This window comes from Hypomesus nipponensis, chromosome 22 (genome assembly GCF_054491055.1).
Source record: "Hypomesus nipponensis isolate SF chromosome 22, ASM5449105v1, whole genome shotgun sequence".
Classification (NCBI taxonomy): Eukaryota; Metazoa; Chordata; class Actinopteri; order Osmeriformes; family Osmeridae; genus Hypomesus; species Hypomesus nipponensis.
In genome coordinates this window covers 19,052,501-19,074,493 of record NC_140382.1, presented here as the reverse complement: position 1 = coordinate 19,074,493, position 21,993 = coordinate 19,052,501, and the positions used below count along the sequence as shown (strand labels likewise).

General features: G+C 45.5%; 1 protein-coding gene across 3 annotated transcripts in view; it reads left to right on the top strand.

Moving 5' to 3' along the window:
- The first annotated feature begins 288 nt into the window (after positions 1 to 288).
- Positions 289 to 21,993, top strand: part of LOC146237064 (uncharacterized) — a 26,025-nt gene continuing 4,320 nt past the window's right edge. The window contains exons 1-6 of one of the 3 annotated variants that reach the window (XM_084687995.1): positions 289 to 766; positions 964 to 1,065; positions 2,887 to 3,249; positions 4,467 to 4,612; positions 4,739 to 4,842; positions 5,737 to 6,176. In XM_084687995.1, the coding sequence (XP_084544121.1) occupies positions 307 to 766; positions 964 to 1,065; positions 2,887 to 3,249; positions 4,467 to 4,612; positions 4,739 to 4,842; positions 5,737 to 5,893 (1,332 nt within the window). In that variant the 5' untranslated portion in view covers positions 289 to 306 and the 3' untranslated portion in view covers positions 5,894 to 6,176. Of the gene's footprint in view, positions 767 to 963; positions 1,066 to 2,886; positions 3,250 to 4,466; positions 4,613 to 4,738; positions 4,843 to 5,736; positions 6,177 to 17,249; positions 17,514 to 19,206; positions 19,318 to 21,993 lie in introns of those variants that run through there. The other 2 variants (XM_084687996.1, XM_084687997.1) reach the window with 2 other exon arrangements.

Sequence of the window (21,993 nt, the reverse complement as noted above, 5' to 3'; positions counted from 1 at the left end):
CCTCTGTGATCCTCCACATGTCTCCATGACAACATGCTGCAAAGGGGCAAAGCCGGACTCAAACCCAGCTGAGGTGCCCCTAATGTGGTTTTAATAATAACTGGAAATATGATGAGGGATCGAACAGTAACTTTTTCTTCCTCAACGTTATAGTGAATGAATAATAACAATCAATGAATGATAATAATCTTCCTCTTTTCTAAAACTTCCTGTTTGAAAGAGGGGAAACAAACAGCTCCAGTCAGTTCTTACCGTCCATCTCCCTCATACTGACAGCACAGAGGACAAGCCTGTCTGGCATGGTGGATGTTGAAACGCAGCTCTGATACTGCAGTTGTAGTGTTACTAGATAATAATCTAAACTATAACCTGCCTAAAGTATTATCAGGAAAGACAGGAATGGCAGCAAACATGTCAGAAAACATTTACGCTAAACCAGACATGACCCAGAAGGTGAAGTCGGATGACATCTACGCTAAACCAGACATGACCCAGAAGGTGAAGTCGGATGACATCTACGCTAAACCAGACATGACCCAGAAGGTGAAATCAGAGGACATCTATGAAAATGCAGACATGACCCAGAAGGTGAAATCAGAGGACATCTATGAAAATGCAGACATGACCCAGAAGGTGAAGTCAGATGGGGGGGAGATGGAGGAGAGGATTGTGGACTACATTAGTGCTGACACCCTCAGAGGTCACGACCCCTGCTCAGCGACTGAGAACCCTACAGCAGAGAACACAGCAGGAGATCAGCTCTCAGGTAAAACACGCACACAAATTAACACGCACACGCATACAAACTAATACACTACAGTAGCCTGATGGGATACCTCTACCTTTCACTTCATGCTCCTTTGAAATCACATCACAAAGTCCCCACTGTGTCCTTACACACAAACACACACACACACACACACGCACACACACAGAGATCATAACTGTCCCCACTGTGTCCAGGTGCTGGGGGTCCAGAGAGGAGTCTCTCCAGAGCTGCAGCAGTGTGTCTGGGGCTGCTGTGTGCTCTCCTACTGGCTGGGATCATAGCACTGGGAATCATCTGTGAGTACTTTTAATTACAGTTTTTTTCAAATGCTTTCACACATTTTTTTACTTGCCCTCTTTTTTTCAAAACTTAACACACAAATCCAACAACTGCACACACAAAATGCTAAATGCCTCGCTTTTCTTACAAAATGAAGCACTGAAATCAAAATATCACAAATACGTCTCAAAAGCACACATTTGTCTCATGTTGCAAACACTTTTGCCATTAAATTACATTTTTGTATATATCATATACACAGTTATTCAAAACCTAAAGCTCTTCTTTCCTGAGCTCCTTTGTACATTTCTGTTCAAGATTGAAAGAAATGGCAGAGATGATGAAAAATTCATGGTTTAAACACGAAAACAAGATTGAAACCAACCCCTTTTTTTTAATTTTTTTTACAGTTTTTCACAATTGCTAAAACACATTCTTGAAACAGTCACCCATTTTCTCAAAACTGTAAACACAAAACCTCATCTTCAAGCACTATTTAAAAAACCTCTGAATCCTCTTGCAAAATGAAACCTTTGCCTCAAAACAGTTTTACCTGTCCTCAAAATCAAACTTTTGCCTCAGAACAGATTTACCTGTGCTCAAACACAAAGTGATCAAAATGATATAGACTATCAACCTGTTTGCTCTCTGAACTGGCTTATATTGGTTGTGTCACATCATTTGAAACAAGTGAAATCAATTTTAGTGGTTGTGTTTAGTCAATGACATGTTTTCTCTATTTGTATTTGATTGTTGCCATTTGTGTTTACCAGTATGGATGACATGTGCATTAGAGTGCAGAATGTGTTTAGAGTTTTGCTAAAAAGTCTATGTGAGATCTGCAAATTGTGTTTTACCATGAGAAATGGTTTAAGCTATTGACAACATACTGCACAATTAGCTACATGAGTTCAGGCAACTAATAACTTTGTTCAGCCAATGGGTTTTAGTGTTTTAGCAATTAAGAAAAACTGTACTATAAGCATTTGTGGTTGTGAATACAGTATTACACAGTACAAAAGAAAGAGTGTAGTAGGACAGAAACCAAACCTTATTTTGAAAAAGCTGATTACGGATTGGCGTCTGTGTGTGTGTGCCATGAACTGTAGCATACAGTAATATATATATATAATTTTCTACAATATTGACAGAATGTCTTCTTACAGTCACTGTACTGTTGCACAGTATGATACAGAAATCCACCAGACCAATCATGCAGTGCACTCCAGTCAATGGATACATGGGTGCTACGTACAATATGTTTGTTTGCAGAATACCGTGTGTTGTACTGAAACATCTATTATGTGTACATTAGAACACGTGTATATTACAGTATATTGTTACATACCTGTTATCCTTTCTACAGTAAAGGTTCAAATTATACCCACCATTGTAAATCAACTCAAATTAGGCTATTTACAGGCCTATTATAAAGTCATGATTGGTTGGTGTTGAGTATAGCAATGAGTGTTTGCACATGTGAGGAGTTAGTGTAAGGCACTGATGAAATAATGTGTCATTTTGATTGTTTGTGTTTTATAAAGGAAAATGTTTTGAAAAAAGTGTTTCATTAAATTGAAAACTGAGTCAAAGGCCCAAAATGTGTTTATGGTTTTGCAGATTTGAGGTGTGGTTCTGGTATTTGAGTGTCAGGTTTCAGAAATTGTGTAAAAAGTAAGGAATTGTGTGTAAGCATTTGAAAAAAACTGGTAAACATACATCATTTGATATATATATATATATATATATATATATACACACTATTAAACAATATGTTAATAATTTATGTGGATCATTGTAACATTAGGCATCATTTTCTCTTCCTTATTCCTTAACAGTCACCAGAGTAAATGATGACAAAACCATAAAGACTATGGAGAGAGACCAACTACAGACCAGTAACACTATCCTGACCAGAGAGAGAGACGAGCTGAACACCAGTAACACCATCCTGACCAGAGAGAGAGACCAGTTACAGACCAGTAACACCATCCTGACCAGAGAAAGAGACCAGTTACAGACCAGTAACACCAACCTGACCAGACAGAGAGACCAGCTGAACACCAGTAACACCATCCTGACCAGAGAAAGAGACCAGTTACAGACCAGTAACACCAACCTGACCAGACAGAGAGACCAGCTGAACACCAGTTACACCAACCTGACCAGAGAGAGAGATGACCTTAAGAGGAGGCTGTGCGGTAAGTTCATAAGGACAATTTTAATTAATATACTGTATAATTTTAAGCTTTATGAAATAAAAGTTGTCGTTAATGTGATTTGTTGAAGTATAGAACAATTGCTATTGTAATGATTTAATGACTCATTGTGTTTGTCACATCTGGCTCAAGGTTGTGACAAAAGTGGGTTTCAAAGGAATCTATTTTGTTACTGACAGAAATGGCTAACCAAAACCAAGTGTTTGGGAGTGTGTGTGTGAGATGTGTGTTTGTGAGATGTGTGTGTGTGTGTGACGTGTGTGTCTAGGTGTGTTGGAAGATGCAACAAAGTGAATGTCAAAACTTCACTCTAAATCTCAGCTTCCATGCTGAGCAGGGTTTAGTGCAGAGCGAGTGACAGAATAAAGAAGAGAGACAGTGAGTGTGTAAGAGTCAGATTCAGCTGAATAATGTTTCAGTGAATTGGTCATATTTGGTTCATAGTTGTGGTTAAGAATATTGGTGTTTTGATATTGATTATTCTATTTCTATTGGTAAAAATTAATTCAGTAATAATTTTGTAGGCTATTTAAGGTAAAGTGTTTATATTCTACATGATTTGATTTGTTGGTTTCAAAGAGTCTGTATTTGGTTACTGCGCATGTGCATTAGTATCAGAACAACATGATCAGTGAAAGGTTATAGTGCTAAAGGAAGCTGTTTTAGTTTGGGACTAAAACGTTTTTGTCCGTTATTCTGTTTGGAATTACACCCTGAAGGCCAAGACTTAAGTTGATTTCGTTTTTGTCAACAACAAAAAAAGGATTGTTTTTGGATTAGTATTTACATTTAGATTTAGTCATTTAGCAGACGCTTTTATCCAAAGCGACTTACAAGAAAAAGTAATTATTACAAGATTGAGGAGTTGCTAATAAACTGCCATGAATCGGTCGCCTTGGGTTTGTGAGTAGCCTGCAAGTTGTTGTTATGGCAATTTTGAGAAGATGTGCAAACACATGTTGAAGCAAATTACACGGACAGGCGCATTCTGCAATCTTGATGGCTCACAGAAGATTGGTTGAAGATTGGTTGTAGCTGTTACTACTGTAAATATTGAAAATTAAATATAAATTCTGCGTTTAATGACATCAAACAGAGGATCTAGATGGATGGACGAGGTTTGGCTGCGTCCGTTTAGACTTTTGGTCGGAAGTGAACTAGTACTGTCTAAACATGTTCTCTAACTGTTGTTTTTTCAGATGTCACTTCCTGTACTAATGGCTGGCAGAAGTTTGGCTGCAGCTGTTACTACGTCTCTGATGGGCAGAAAAACTGGACTGACAGCAGACAGGACTGTAGAGACAGAGGAGCAGACCTGGTGATCATAAACAGCCTAGAGGAACAGGTGAGAGATGGGGAGAGAGAGACATAGATGGAAAGTAAGAAAGACTAAGAACAACATAAATTTACAGGATGAGGTGAAATTCAAGATCAAGGTAAAAAACTGCCCCTTAATCTTCCTCCATGACAGAAGTTCCTCTATAACCTCAACAAGAGAGTGTGGATTGGTCTGTTTGACACAGTAACTGAAGGGAACTTTACCTGGGTGGACGGAACTCCACTGACCACACCCAAGTAAGAAAAGTACTCTTTCTGTATATAGTCAACCTTTGCTTGACTGCATCTATCTGGTGCATTATACCAACATCATCGCCCCATAAATCACCCCAGACAGGCCCAAACAATCACAATCAATATTAAGCTATAGAGGAAATACAGCGTGTTGCCAAAAGTACATGAACATCCCATACCAAAACCATGGTCATTAATATGGAGTTCCCCTTTGAGGCTGCAACAGCTGCCACTCCTCTGGAAGGCTGTTTTGGAGTGTGTCTATGAGAATGTGCTTCCATTCAGCCACAGGAGCATTAATTAAGTTGGATACTGATGTTAGGAGATGAGACCTGGCTTGCTGATAGCGTTAGAATTAGATACCAAATGTGTTTGATGGTGTTCAGGGATCTTTGCAGCCCAATCAAGTTTTTTTCGGTCCAAAACCCGACAAAACATTTCTGTACAGAACTCACTACTAACTTTGACAGGCCTGCACAGATCCCTGAATACCATCAAACACATTTGGGATTAAATGTAATCCCAAAAATCCTAACTGTAACATCATTTTCAAGCCATGTCTTGCCACCCAAAATCAGTGTCCAACCTGACTAATGCACTTATGGCTGAATGGTAGCAAAACTGCATCGATGTTCCAACAACGATTGGAAAGCCTTCTTAGAAAAGTGAAAGCAGTTATAGAAACAAGGTGGGCACCAACTCCATTAATGCCCATGGGTTGTAATGAGAAGCTATCAGAATGCTAAGCGGTGGCCACACACTATTGACTGTATACAGTCTATAGTATTTACATATACAGCTCTAATTGAACATATTTAGAATGGTTTCCAATATGACCCAGATGTGGACCTCAGTGTGTGACTGTCTGGTTGTGTGTTTTGTTATTTAACCCTGTAGGTACTGGTACTCCCCTCAACCTGATAATTCCCTTCATCAACCAGGTAATGGGGATGAGGACTGTGTTGAGACATTATCACCTTTTGAATTTCCTAAAACATGGAATGATAACAGCTGTGGAGTTCATACGTTTTGGGTCTGTGAGAAAGGGATCTAATAATGGAGATTCACGGTGGGGTTTTGTATTGTTATTTAACTACACTGTCTATCCACCCGTCTGTCTGACTAATCCATCCATCTATCTAATCTCTCTATTCATGCATTTACAGTAATGCTCCTGTTACATTATTGTCACGTTAATAATAGCCCTGATAGCTGTATGAGTGAATTAACTGTGATAATGAGCTTTCACTCCCTATTGGCTAACAGACTAGAGATGTAATAATGAGTTGCATAGGCTTATACTGTTTGTAGCTTCCCAGCAACATTCAATTATGAAATAAAAGAGTCCTTTGGTCATGTTGTCTGCATTCCTCATTGACCCTGCATTTCAGTGTGTCTCTATGAAATCTTTTAGATGTACTTTTGATGTACTTTTAAGTATGCTTTGAAAATAGTTCACTTTTGATATACTTTTAAGAAGTATGCTTAGAAACAGAAAATGGTTATACATATGTCCTGACGTAGGATGTACGTCTTATATTATTATACAGCAAAAACAGTCAAAATGTACAAAAAAATGTACATTACCGGTTAAATCTTTTAGATCCATCTGATTCTAATAATTCATGTCTATGAAAATGTATTATTTAGTATGCAAAGTATACTTAGTATAAAAAGTATACTATTATCATGTTACTTAAAGTATACTAGCAGTGTACTTATTTATATACTTTTTTTGTACTAAGTAAACTGAATTGGCCCACTTTTTAGGTCATTTAGGAAACTTTATATATATCCATATTTATATTTATATCCATCTCATTCTAATTATTCATGTCTATGAAAATGTACTATGCATTGCACATTGAATCTTTTTTTGTTACTGAAGCTGTAACCTTAATTACTGCTAAAACATTTTGAAGCCCTATACTCTTATACTAATAATTATCAATTGGAGTATTAATGGGAAAAAAACGAAAAAGCTACTTGAGAATTTGAAGGTTATACTGTCAAACTGACTGAAGAACGAAACAACAAAGTGACATAGTGAAGATAGTGGCTAGTTAATTCCCATTATGTAAGGCGGTAAATAGTGTTCAAATTTGCTGATAAGTTTGCCGTTTGTTCGAAATACAAATCTAACCTTATGAATTTTGTTTTTTAAATGTGTCTGCTTAGAATGTAGTGTTTTGTTGCATGGTAATTGTCATTGTTGTGCTGGTTTACCATTGTAACCATGAGTTAAATGACAATTAGAACAGCTGGATTCGTCAGCAATGTAAGATAGAGCAGTTTGTAGCTTTATTCAGAATCTGCAGTCTAACGATGTGATGCAAGATCTGAGGTGTCTTGGCCCCCTAAACATGTGAATTTATTAGTAATTCATAGTAAAATTTAATTTTTTACTTCTTGAGGTACTTACATTAATTGAAAGGGCACTTGAAAGTATTGGGAAGTATACTTTGAGGCTCTTTAGGAAGTAAAGTTCATGAACTGAAAGTGCACTAAACAGGTTACTTTAGAGTATTCCAAGGTATACTTTTAAGTACTTTAGGAAGTATACTTGATGAACTGAAAGTGCACTACACAGGCTACTTTACAGTATTCAAAAGTAAACCCTGAAATACACTAAAAGTGTACTTTAAAGTTTACTAAATGACCTAAAAAATGGGCCAATTCAGTTTACTTAATACAAAAATAGTATATAAATAAGTACACTGCTAGTATACTTTAAGTAACATGATGATAGTATACTTTTTATTCTAAGTATACTTACCAAATTAACTTGAAGTATACTTCTTTTTTGTAAGGGTATAACCATATACAGTAAAACAACAAAAAGATATAGCGTTAGTTAACTTACTGTCACGCCTCTGGCTGTGACACTGCTTCTGTTTCTCTTTGTCCTGTGTTCTACTTCCTCCTTTTTTGTTTATTCCATGTGTGTGTGCATGGGCGGAGTCTCCCGGGGTAGACAACCATCCTCACCTGTGGCAGATCAGCAATCAACGATCTATGTAGACCCTGCTCACCATTCAGACTCTGCCAGATTGTTAACTCTGCTAGAACAAAGAACATTAAAAAATATAACTGCAAGCAGTAATGGCGGATTCCTCCAAACATTGCGAACCATTGAAAAATGTATATTCTTGAAAAATGTTAACTGTATAGAAAAACCAATGCTGCAGATTTACCAATGGGATACCAAATCTGACCAAATCCAAATATGGCTGCAAGCAGCAATGAGGTGGGCAAGTAGTCAAATGACCCAGAAAACATTTTAGACATCCTCAAAAGAGGGTAACGAGTATAAGCAGCCAGTTTGGTGTGAATCCATCAAAGATTGGATGAGATACAACCCAACTTCCCGTTTGCTGGCTTAATGGCACATTTTGATTGCCTCTACCGTTTTGGGCACACGGATGCACGCTAGTACCCTGTGCTTGTGCCTCGGCCATTAATTGTATATGGCGGGACAAGTTATCCCTAACTTCTTAGCATGGGAAATACAAAGTGTTGCCTGAAATATGGTTGAAATGCTTCAGTCTCATGGCGAATGCGTGAGATTTGAGAGCCCTGTTTCCCTGTCTTGCAAAATGTGTAAAATAAGTAGCAGCTTTGTGACAGGGGTTTGTACATTACACTTTTGTTTATTCCTCAGTGGATAAAAGGGTTTCCAGGGTAAATACTGCAACAATAATAACCATCACCTTACCAATAAGCTACATTAGAGCAGGAATATAAAGATGCTATATTTCTACAACATGTTGCACTGAGAGCTCTGAGATAGTCAGCTGGCAATCAGAAAACTCATGAAATGTCTGAGGAAGTTATTGGACATATATTGTGTTGCTGACCTGAGATCAAAACAGATCTGGGGAAATACCCCACACACACCCTCTTGGGCGGAGCTCCACGACACAGAACAACAGATACCTGCCAGGTGTACAAGGAAGAGACAAGGTAGACAAACAAGCAAAGTCAGTTTGTTTTATAGCATGTGAATAGTTTCAATTATTAAAATGTGATCATTGTTCATCAATAATTGATAGTTTGATTGGATAAAAGACGCTAATATGAATCAAATGTGCTTAACCTAACTATGTCACAGTCGCGATTCTCTGTTTTGCAACGATGTAACAAATTACTCCAATTATTTGTAAATACATTGTGAATGAAGAAAATAATTCTGTTGACCAGTAAGAATACAGAAAATAATGTATTGATATATTGTACATAGTATTCACTGTGAGACAAAGATCATGTAAGCAGGACCAACATTTTTTTTTTTTAATAATCAAAGAGCATGAAGGATGTTTGATTGAAACAGAGCCGTCAAGGAAACCTAGACTGACTGAACTGCTGATTAACTGCACAAGGAAGAATAGTGACCTTGTATCAAAAACGTATTACAGATTACATCTCACAAACATAGTAGAAGTTATGGTGGCATGGGGTGTCAGCCAGGCTTCTGTTAGCCGGATGATCAGGTAAATATCTCTACACAGCTGGGACCATAGTAGGGATGGATATTGGGTTCTTCTGCTGCCCAGTATCTGCAATCAGAACAGGTTCAAACACTTAATACACAATTAGTTTGATAGAGTGGCTGTCGTGTTCCGCTGAATTCAGGTAGAACTCTAGCTAGTATAGAGACAACTAGACAGGATGGGCAGTGGCGGTTCTAGCACAATATGCGCCCAGGGCAAGTTTATCACTTGCGTGTGCCGCCCCCTACCCCGTCGGCCGCCACCCGACAGCGCCGTCAGAACGACCACCGCTACTACCTGGCTGCGACAAACGAAAACGAAACTGCTGCACTGCAAGCAGGGGTCCCTGCAGCTGCCTGAAGGGGGCGCCAATATGCCAATTCCCCACAAACTGAAATGATCGATAAGAGAAAACCGCACAGAGATTTCTTTTTTTAATGCTCGTGCGCCCCCCACGTGACATGAAAAAATGCCGCCCCGGGCGGCTGCCCGGTCTGCCCGTGCCTAAAACCGCCCCTGAGGATGGGGTTCTTACGTTTTGGCCGGATCCAGAGGTGTTCCATCCACCCAGGTCCACTGACGGTAGAACATTGGTGGAACGTTATCAGTCAGACCCAACCAGACACTGCCTAGGTTTCTGGTGCTAGTGTGAACAAATTCCTGATGGCAGAATTAATAATGTCAACATATTTTACTTGATATCACAATCTCACTCCTCCCCTGACACATACACACACACACACACACACACACACACATACACACACACACACACACACATACACACACACACACACACACACCCTCCTTTTTCCTTTCTCACCATCTCCTCTCTGTTGTTAATGATCACCAGGTATGCCCCTCTTCTGATACAGTCCTTTCTGCTCTCTTCCCAGCTTTTCATCTCCGTGGAAATGTAGTAACAGCTGCTGTTAAATCTGCTCCATCCGTATTCACCGCTCTCTGTTTCCAAACACACAAGGGCATGACGCAGCAACATGGGCATATCTAGCCTAATTTTGTAGGGGCTGGAGCTCCCATAAAAGTTTCAAAAGCCCCCCCAAAAAATAAATAAATAATAATAATAATAATTTAATATTTTAAATCTAAATGTGTTAATTTATCTTCCTAAAACCCACTAGAGGACACTTTAAAATGATATTTTCAAAAAATTCCCCAGACCCCCCTAGTTTTGCTGGGTCACAGGAAAAATAATAGGTTTTATCTAGGAGCTTAGCCCCCCCAAAAGTGGGAACCTAGATTCGCCCCTGCGCAGCAATGTTGCCTACATTAGTTTTCATTTCATTTCATTAGCTTTTTGTAAGTACTTTGTTGTTTTAAATATCAAACATTCTAATGCCTTGAACATATATTATAGAATTTACAGTTTGAAAAAACACAAACAATAAATACAATTAAAGATGATTGCTATTTTATTTCAGTGTTCATAAACTTCTATAACTGACAGCTGGACATCCTATTAACTGTGTCACAAATACCACAACAAATCATCGATTTTGTCCTCATTATTCATTTATTCTGTGTTTAATGAGTGTTTGTTTTGTGTACCTTATCGGTACAGTCCCTTCTTGTTTTCAGAAGCAAACTATCTCAAGCCTTTTACAGTACATAGTTTTGGCAGGGTTAAGTGTTGATGCTCTTAAACTTACCGCACAGCCTCCTCTTAAGGTCATCTCTCTTTAAGTGGCTCTCTTGTTCTGTAGCCTTCCCACCTCTGATCCTCTACATGTCTACAGTATACCCACAGTTAGGATCTTATTATGTTAGTATATATGCAGTAAATATGTATAGTGCAACTGTAAATAATAACTTCAGTGCTGTTGTGTTCACGCTTGTGTTCATCCGTGCAGGATGACGTTACCCCACATCTGTCTGTTGGTGTGAACAAGTGGTAATCATGCAAATGAGTATCCACTTCCTCTAACAGGAAGACAATCTTCCTCTAAGAAATTTCTATTTTTACAGGGTCTGTTACTACATGTTGGTACAAAAAACTAAAACATATTAAAACCCACAGATATACAGTATATACTGTATATATCACAGAGTATTTCTGAATTGTTTTATGAAGGTTAAATAGTGAATGGAGTTTACTTTGTGTACTTTTTGAAAAGCTTTTTATTTGAGACAAAGAGTTTTGACTGTAAAGGAGAAGTTATTAAGACAGGGTGCAGATGGGTGTGGGTGAATGACAGGCAATTATTTTGAGTCCTCTCAAAGTGCACAGTCTGATCCCTGCAGGACGAACACAACATTACATCATGAGATGTGTTAGGGAACTGGCATTTGTGGTTCATCGCCACAAATCTGTATCCATTGTACCAGTGTGGTACAAAGGGAAGTATGGAAGGTTCTAGAGAAACAGTGATTCCGACCTGACACACCTGGGATTCACAATACTGTGAAATGAAAGGTACATATTTATATTATTAGTCCTTGCCAGTCATTACTTTACTGTGTGTGTGTATGTATAAACTGGTGTTACCCGTGCATACTACAACATTTTGGGGAAATCCAGGTAATTCACTTTGATCGGATGTAACAATTCTATAAATCACGGGAAGCAAATTAAGTCATTAGTTTTATATTAGTTTTCTGTAGTCGACTGATGTCCAGGTGAATGGACTCCAGGTCGGCTTGGGGGCCATCTCGCCATCCTGCATCTCTCCATCTTTCTGTCTCCTGCCATCCTGCATCTCTCCATATTTCTGTCTCCTGCCATCCTGCATCTCTCCATCTTTCTGTCTCCCGCCATCCTCAACCACCCTCTGTTTCAAGTAGTCGGCCCTCTCCTCCCTCCCTCACTCTCTCTCTCTCCCTGTCTTTCCTGCACGTCCTTCAGTATGTTCATCCCCTGTTTCTCTTCCTGTTCTGTCTGTCTGTCTGTCTGTCTGTCTGTCTGTGATCTTAGTGACTCCAGGCCTCCCACCAGCCTTCTGTCTGTCTGTCTGTCTGTGATCTTAGTGACTCCAGGCCTCCCACCAGCCTTCTGTCTGTCTGTCTGTCTGTCTGTCTGTCTGTGATCTTAGTGACTCCAGGCCTCCCACCAGCCTTCTGTCTGTCTATCTGTCTGTCTGTGATCTTAGTGACTCCAGGCCTCCCACCAGCCTTCTGTCTGTCTGTCTGTCTGTCTGTCTGTCTGTCTGTCTGTCTGTCTGTCTGTCTGTCTGTCTGTCTGTCTGTCTGTCTGTCTGTCTGTCTGTCTGTGATCTTAGTGACTCCAGGCCTCCCACCAGCCTTCTGTCTGTCTGTCTGTCTGTCTGTCTGTCTGTCTGTGATCTTAGCGATTCCAGGCCTCCCACCAGCATTCACTCCTTCTTCCACCTCCTCAGCTTATTGACAGTCAAGGCGTCACCTCTTCTGATGACTTCCTCCATGTGTTGGTTCACTTCCCTCCTATTCTCCAATCACACCTGATCTGCTTTAGTCCCCACGTCAGTGCTGGTGTTGAACCACCGACCAGAACAGCCAATCAGGAAGCTCCTCATTCGCCGCCGGCACCACCAAGACGGCTGCATCTAGAGAGCCGTCACAAACACAAGGAGGAGGTCCTCCCTGGACAGGTGCTTCCTAATTGTAGTGTGTGTGTGTGTGTAGTGTGTGTGTGTGTGTTACATCTGGTTTCAACTTGCAACAGGGTACACACAACCCCTTCCCCTTGCCACCACACCACCATTACAACACAATTATCTTCCAATTGAAAAATATTGATACTTCACTTAGGTTGTTGGTACTCCCCCCGCCACCCTACCTCCCTCCCACCCTACCTCCCCCTCCCTCCCCCCCTCCTCTCCTCCCCCTCCCTCCCCTCCCCTCCTCTCCTCCCCCCCCCCTCCTCCCACTCCCCCTCCTCCCCTCCCCTCCTCTCCTCCCCCTCCTCCCCCTCCATCCCCTCCTCTCCTCCCTCTCCATCCCCTCCTCTCCTCCTCTCCTCCCACTCCCCCTCCTCCCACTCCCCCTCCTCCCCCCCCCTCCTCTCCTCCCCCTCCCTCCCCTCCCCTCCTCTCCTCCCCCCCCCTCCTCCCACTCCCCCCTCCTCCCCTCCCCTCCTCTCCTCCCCCTCCTCCCCCTCCATCCCCTCCTCTCCTCCCTCTCCATCCCCTCCTCTCCTCCTCTCCTCCCACTCCCCCTCCTCCCACTCCCCCTCCTCCCCCTCCTCTCCTCCCTCCCTCCCCTCCCCTCCTCTCCTCCCCCTTCCCTCCTCCCACTCCCCCTCCTCCCCCCCCCTCCTCTCCTCCCCCTCCCTCCCCTCCCCTCCTCTCCTCCCCCTCCTCCCACTCCCCCTCCTCCCCTCCCCTCCTCTCCTCCCCCTCCTCCCCTCCCCTCCTCCCACTCCCCCTCCTCCCCTCCCCTCCTCCCCCTCCCTCCCCTCCCCTCCTCTCCTCCCCCCCCCCCCTCCTCCCACTCCCCCTCCTCCCCTCCCCTCCTCTCCTCCCCCTCCCTCCCCTCCCCTCCTCTCCTCCCCCCCCCCTCCTCCCCCCCCCCTCCTCCCACTCCCCCTCCTCCCCTCCCCTCCTCTCCTCCCCCTCCATCCCCTCCTCCTCCTCCCCCCTCCTCCCACTCCCCCTCCTCCCCTCCCCTCCTCCCCCTCCCTCCCCTCCCCTCCTCTCCTCCCCCCCCCCTCCTCCCACTCCCCCTCCTCCCCTCCCCTCCTCTCCTCCCCCTCCCTCCCCTCCTCTCCTCCCCCTCCCTCCCCTCCCCTCCTCCTCCTCCTCCCCTCCTCCCACTCCCCCTCCTCCCCTCCCCTCCTCTCCTCCCCCTCCTCCCCCTCCATCCCCTCCTCTCCTCCCTCTCCATCCCCTCCTCTCCTCCTCTCCTCCCACTCCCCCTCCTCCCACTCCCCCTCCTCCCCCCCCCTCCTCTCCTCCCCCTCCCTCCCCTCCCCTCCTCTCCTCCCCCCCCCCTCCTCCCACTCCCCCTCCTCCCCTCCCCTCCTCTCCTCCCCCTCCTCCCCCTCCATCCCCTCCTCTCCTCCCTCTCCATCCCCTCCTCTCCTCCTCTCCTCCCACTCCCCCTCCTCCCACTCCCCCTCCTCCCCCCCCCCTCCTCTCCTCCCCCTCCCTCCCCTCCCCTCCTCTCCTCCCCCTTCCCTCCTCCCACTCCCCCTCCTCCCCCCCTCCCTCCTCCCCCTCCCTCCCCTCCCCTCCTCTCCTCCCCCCCCCCCTCCTCCCACTCCCCCTCCTCCCCTCCCCTCCTCCTCCTCCCCCTCCTCCCCTCCCCTCCTCCCACTCCCCCTCCTCCCCTCCCCTCCTCCCCCTCCCTCCCCTCCCCTCCTCTCCTCCCCCCCCCTCCTCCCACTCCCCCTCCTCCCCTCCCCTCCTCTCCTCTCCCTCCCCTCCCCTCCTCTCCTCCCCCCCCCCTCCTCCCCCCCCCCTCCTCCCACTCCCCCTCCTCCCCTCCTCTCTCCCTCCCCCTCCCTCCCTCCCCTCCCCTCCTCTCCTCCCCCTTCCCTCCTCCCACTCCCCCTCCTCCCCCCCCCTCCTCTCCTCCCCCTCCCTCCCCTCCCCTCCTCTCCTCCCCCCCCCCTCCTCCCACTCCCCCTCCTCCCCTCCCCTCCTCTCCTCCCCCTCCTCCCCTCCCCTCCTCCCACTCCCCCTCCTCCCCTCCCCTCCTCCCCCTCCCTCCCCTCCCCTCCTCTCCTCCCCCCCCCCTCCTCCCACTCCCCCTCCTCCCCTCCCCTCCCCTCCCCCTCCCTCCCCTCCCCTCCTCTCCTCCCCCCCCCCTCCTCCCCCCCCCCTCCTCCCACTCCCCCTCCCTCCCCTCCCCTCCTCTCCTCCCCCCCCCCTCCTCCCACTCCCCCTCCTCCCCTCCCCTCCTCCCCTCTCCTCCTCCCTCCTCCCCTCCCCTCCTCCCACTCCCCCTCCTCCCCTCCCCTCCTCCCCCTCCCTCCCCTCCCCTCCTCTCCTCCCCCCCCCTCCTCCCACTCCCCCTCCTCCCCTCCCCTCCTCTCCTCCCCCTCCCTCCCCTCCCCTCCTCTCCTCCCCCCCCCCTCCTCCCCCCCCCCTCCTCCCACTCCCCCTCCTCCCCTTCCCCTCCTCTCCTCCCCCTCCTCCCCTCCCCTCCTCCTCCCCCTCCCTCCCCTCCCTCTCTCCTCTCCTCCTCCCCCCCCCCCTCCTCCCCCCCCCCTCCTCCCACTCCCCCTCCTCCCCTCCCCTCCTCTCCTCCCCCTCCTCCCCCTCCTCCCCTCCTCTCCTCCCCCTCCTCCCCCCCCCTCCTCCCACTCCCCCTCCTCCCCCTCCCTCCCCTCCCCTCCTCTCCTCCTCTCCTCCCCCCCCCTCCTCCCACTCCTCCCCCTCCCTCCCCTCCCCTCCCCTCCTCTCCTCCCCCTCCTCCCCCTCCATCCCCTCCTCCCACTCCCCCTCCTCCCCTCCCCTCCTCTCCTCCCCCCCCCCTCCTCCCACTCCCCCTCCTCCCCCTCCCTCCCCTCCCCTCCTCTCTCTCCTCCCCTCCTCTCCTCCCCCTCCTCCCCCTCCTCTCCTCCCCTCCTCTCCTCCCCTCCCCTCCTCTCCTCCCCTCCTCTCCTCCCCCTCCTCCCCCTCCTCTCCTCCCCTCCCCTCCTCCCCTCCCCTCCCCTCCTCCCCTCCCCTCCTCCCCCTCCCCTCCCCTCCCCTCCTCTCCTCCCCTCCTCTCCTCCCCTCCCCTCCTCTCCTCCCCTCCTCTCCTCCCCTCCTCCCCCTCCCCTCCCCTCCCCTCCTCTCCTCCCCTCCTCCTCCCCTCCCCTCCTCTCCTCCTCCTCCTCTCCTCCCCCTCCTCCCCCTCCTCTCCTCCCCTCCTCTCCTCTCCTCCTCTCCTCCCCCCTCCTCTCCTCCCCTCCCCTCCTCTCCTCCCTCTCCTCCCCTCCTCTCCTCCCCTCCCCTCCTCTCCTCCCTCTCCTCCCCTCCTCTCCTCCCCCTCCTCCCCCCAGTCATCTGCTGATCCCACAGGGTGGTGCAGCCTGCAGTCTGGGAGGCTGGAGCCTTGGAGAGTGAGACTAAGCCAAAAGGAGAACTACACACACTATGTAGCGATGCTGATCATGCCAAAGGGAAGTTGTTGGCAAACAATCGAGGGAAATGCAAACAAATGATTGAAACTAAAGCGGAACATTTATAGGTTATTGAAAGAAAAAAAACCTGCCCAGCTTAAACAAGCACACCATTAAAACATGTAAATTAGGTCACGCGTGAATTAAGGTCACACAAAAGCAGCATCATGTTCATGTTTGTCGTCTCTGTGGCCTTATTAGGTGTTGAAAGGCACCTGGGCGTACGATCTTTAAAGGCCCAGCGCCCCTGCCAGCTCAGATAACAAGGAGCACATTTACATGTGTTCACTTGGCAGACGCTTATCCAATAGTGCACATCAGAAGTGCAGCAGACAGTCAAGTACCAGATGATCACATGTAACAGCTAACAGTGTTACAGTGATTCGTGCCAAGGAATGGTCTGTATTTGACAAGACACAGTGCCAAAGCAGCATCATCTCAATATAATAATAACGTATAATTCCACAGGTATGGCAATGATACTCAAAAATACTGTACACGCTCTCTACACGCCAACATCCCTGCAATGGCTGAATTCCTGTAGGAGGAACATCCTCTGCAGTGGGGGGGTCTTAATTACCATGTCCTCTGGGGAGTTTTTCCTTGTCTTCCTTGAGGGTTTAGGTTGGCTGAGGGGCAGTTCTATGGGCGTATGTGAAGCCCTCTGTGACATTGCTTTCAAAAAGGTCTATACAAATACATTTGTATTTTTGGGGGGATCTGGAAGCTTGCACTGCAACGTGTTTGTGTGCCATTGTTTGAGTGTGTTCCTCTCGCGGAGCTTCCTAAAAATGGAAGTTCCTCGTGAGGGGACATTTAACATCCCCACGAACGTGCAGCGCCTCTCAGATCTGGACGCGGAGCAGAGAGAGGGGTCAGAATAGACTCGGTCATGGAGATGAGCGCAGACGTCTGTTACGAGAACGTGAACTTCACGTCAGACAGTGGCAAAGACAGAGGACTGAAGACGGAGAAAGATACGGATCTGGACAAGGAAGAGACATGTCTTTATTCTTACGTTGACAGGAAGCCAAAAGAACTTCAACAACAGAACGCCAAACCCAGCAAAGTCACAGAACCCACAACCCCTGACCCAGGACCAGAACCAGAACCAGGACCAGGACCAGAACCAGGACCAGGTAAACACACACACACACACTAGTGATGCGTGTAGGACTGACAGTGAAGTATTTGGTTAAAGACTGGTGGAATGGAAGGATGAAAGAAGAAGCAATGTGTTCAAAATGAATGGATGACTTCAGTATGGGCGCCTGATTGGATAGACAGTAACACCATCTTAAAGCTGTTGTCAGCTGTGACAAGGCTGAGAGAGAGAGAGAGAGAGAGAGAGAGAGAGAGAGAGAGAGAGAGAGAGAGAGAGAGAGAGAGAGAGAGAGAGAGAGAGAGAGAGAGAGAGAGAGAGAGAGAGAGAGAGAGAGAGAGAGAGATAGATAGAGAGAGAGAGAGAGAGAGAGAGAGAGAGAGAGAGAGAGAGAGAGAGAGAGAGAGAGAGAGAGAGAAAGAAAGAGAGGAGCGGTGGACATTGAGTAAAGATTGCGTCTTTTTGTATACGTTTTGTTTGGGGGGGAAACCAATTTTTTTGGGGGGGGGGCCCACGGTTAAACAAATGTTTAATTTGTCCGTTTGACCGTTGTAAATTTCTCTCCTACTTCGTCTCTTGACCGGTTAAGGCAGCCTTAAGGCAGCTGTCCTGGGTGCTGACCCACCAGCGCTGTCTGGTGCTGAACTCCTAGTGCTGCTCTACTTTGCCAGCCTAGTCCGTCCCCACAAAACCTGTTGTGACAACCACTGAGCTTAACCGGGCTGAGGCGCGTTACCGTTTAGAAATGGAACCTGAACCACAGGCAGCTTTAAGCACGGCAAGTGCATTTTTGAACACAAAGTGAATTTAACAGAAAAGGTCAAAACGATCAATGAGGTTATTCCTTGGGCGGTTGTATTTTTCGGGAGATTAACGTCATTCCTTCCACCGGTTATAGGCTACTTCGGCCAACAACATACGGCATTACAAGGTTACATTTACATGTATGCATTTAGCAGACGCTTTTATCCAAGAGAGGTTAGGAAAACGATAACAATATATTTATTCTGCCGGAGTCCGGCTCTCACCTAACCCTTTGCGTGCACAAACTCTCCTTCCTGTGGAAACTCCTGTGTTATCCAATAGATGCCTCCATAGTTCAAATGTAAAAATGACTGGTGGATTAATATCTTCCTTGTTTTCTGTTATTCTTACGTTTCATTGATTCATTACAACTATTTTTTTAATCGTGCCGCTTCTGTTGCACCCTTACACAAACATCGAGTCAGCTTTCTTTCGGCAACTTTATTTTCAAAGGCGGTCGTTGGAGTTTTACAAAGCGACTTCTTTTAACCCGCGCAACACGCTTGCTAATGACATCATCATCATTCCAGAGAACAAGTTTACATCATTGCTGAGCACTTTATGAGGACTCTGCTGTTTCTCTCCTCCTCTATCCTCTCCTTTCACTGTGTGTGTGAAAATAAAAACATTAGACAAAAGTTCTTAAAAGTTGAAGAAATGTTGTCTTTTCTTCAAAAATAGGTTTACATCATTGATGAGGACTCTCATCAAATACTAAAATCTGCTCTGCTTTAGTCTAGTATGTTTCAGGCTTTGGTTCCTCTTCCTTCCTTCTCTCTGCTGTCCTTTCACTGTGTGTGAAAAAACACTTTTGAAAGGTTGGAAAAAATGTTAGATGAAAAATTTGTAAAAGTAGATTTTTTGGGGGGTCTGTGTGTGTGTGTGTGTGTGTGTGTGTATGTGTGTGTGTGTGTGTGTTTTCAAAGCTTCAAGTTGTGGGGGTCCGAAGAAGAGCATCTCTAGAGCTGTAGCAGTGTGTCTGGCACTGCTGTTTGTTCTTCTGCTGGCTGCGCGCATATCCCTGGGAATATTATACAGTAAGTATATATCTGTTTGAAAACATCACACAACGATTCCTTTTGTGTGTTGTGACAGCAATTTAAAGTAATGTGATTACGATAGTTACAATGATTAATAAGTATAGTTATTGTAATTGAGTTAATTATTAAAGTTGTATAATCATGATGATGTTCACTTATTGGTGTTGTAGTCCATTTCAAACTGGATTATGGGACGTGTAGTTCACATTTAAAAATGTATTTTTTTTTTTACAAAAGTGTCCATGCTTCCCTGACCACAGTAACAACTCAGGTTTAAAAGCAATGGGCCTCATTCTCGAACATGTTCTTAAGTATCTTCTGAAATGTTTCTTACGGGCTTCGGGAAAACAACGTCAGAAAAAGACATCCGCCAAATTCATGAACGCTTGAAAATGTGTCCTACGCAGCAGAAGTTTTCTGAGCTGTGCTCCCCGGGAAGAGTTTTTTTTAAGTTGAAAGCGCGTCCTCGCGCTCCTGAATTTGCATACATACACGCCCCGACAGCTCCTTATAAGGGCACGCAACAGCAGTGACATATGCAGTCAGAACAGTGACATGCGGTGATGTCAGTAAGAGGGTAGGCACTGAGTTATGAAAGTCAAATAACCTAATTTATTGTTTAGGCTAATAGGCTACGTCAAAACAGTATGCACAAGCGCAGCACACATGCACGGTTGATATCAAGAAATGTCCAATCAGGATGACATATCTTACTTTCATGACATGACATATCGTAGTCTTTCTCTCGCACACGCACGCACACGCACCAATGTCCAGCATCAGAATGCAACCATCTTTATCCTTAATTATTGCACAGCGGCCAATTATGTTTGTCAGTCAGCAACAATGATAACACACACAGGCTCAATTGAATATGAAGGCAAATGGCTTGCAGTCGGCATTAATTCAACCAATTCCAAATTAAACCCAAAATAGTTTCTGACTCACCTCATTTTGCCTCATTTTTACTTTTAATTTCGCGGGGATTACGCTTAGCTGGTATAATGACGTCAACTGCGCAAATGTCCAGTAATATCTCGATTTTAATTGGTCCATGTTTGATAGGTAATATAGATGATTACTGGCATAACATTTTTACGTGCAAAGGCACAGCAGAGTTGTGTCCGTTCATTGCATTGTCGTCCGCAATGATTGGACAGTAAAAGCACTGCTTATTCAACCATTTTGTTGTATTTGATTATGCGTAACTGCTACATTTGTCATCTAACGTCTAAACAATTGGAATAACACACATATTGCATATATAAATCACAAGAATAATCCAAATACAAGTTTATTAAATACAATTATTTTATAAACATTTTTACGTTTGAATTTTGGCAGGGTAGGCAGTGCCTACCTTGCCTACCCTGACTGCACGTCACTGTGCACAGGTGCATCGGAACATAGGAACACATTTTCAAGCGTTCATGAATTTGGCGGATGTCTTTTTCCCACGTTGTTTTTCCGAAACCTGTAAGAAACAATTGAAAAGAAACGTAAGAAAATGTTCGAGAATGAGGCCCATTGTTTTTAACTGATAAAGAACAGTATGCCAGACTTTACATTAAGGTTGTATTAACCTCCTTTTACATTTTACAGTTTAAATGTTAAACTGTAGCGTATAATAACATTCTGGGTTCTTAAAAGCTTGCATTTGTCGAACGATCGCCTGGGGACTCGAGGTGCGCGCTGACCAGGGTGCTGGTCCCCCGGGAAAAATAGTCACGACTATTCTATTGCGCCTCGTCCGTCTCCCTAGTTCACACTCGGGGTCTCACGAGTTTGCATAGGCTACGTGCGCGGAGATCACACGCTCGGTAGGTTTACGAGTTAGTCGGAGGCTCCCTCGGGAATCACCGCACCCAACACAACAACCTCGATGTCGCAGACGTTCACTGGGCCTTCAGTCACAACCTCAAGAGATCTTTTGTAGCAGCAAATGTTTATAGGCCTTTTTTGGGCAACACATCATAGTTTATCGATCACTTATTACTTGGCTATGTTTCCCTCCCGGTTAACGTCCTTCCCACGGTTAACACAAAACAAACGTTTTCCCTCCCCGTTAGTTTTAACCCACGTGAGACGCAACACAGCACCTATCGAGAGAGTACATGTGTCTGAACAGACGAACACTTCAGGACCCTGTGTTCGCGTAAACACCAGCTGGACAGTATTCGTGTCTAAATGACTGGTCGCAAATCCCCGGGGAACTCACCTGAGTCTAGGCGTGGGGCACTGAGTGGATGCCTTGGTCTCGAGCGGGGGGCGCACAAATGGGCGGTAGGGCAACGACTATCGTTGTCAAATTGTTTTTTTGGCAGAAAATGATAGGAACAAAATCAAAGGGTCAAATGAAATAAAAAATGAAGCTAACCTCTTTGACCAAGGGCGTACAGGAAAAAAACAAGAAACGCGGACCCTAAAGGCCACTAGTAAAACAGAAAGTAAAACGTGGTCAGTACAACTGACGAAAAGAAAACTCTTTAGGTGAAAAACAGGCAAAAAACAAGCTCAGGTAAACCTCGACTCGCAGCTCGACTCAACTTCAGACAGGCAGAGTGTATATCCTGCTTACAGAGAGAGAATCAGACTCAGAGTACTGAGATAACTGGGAGAGAAGTAAAAAGTGTGTTTTCATACACAACATTTTCATTCTTATATCTTTCAATA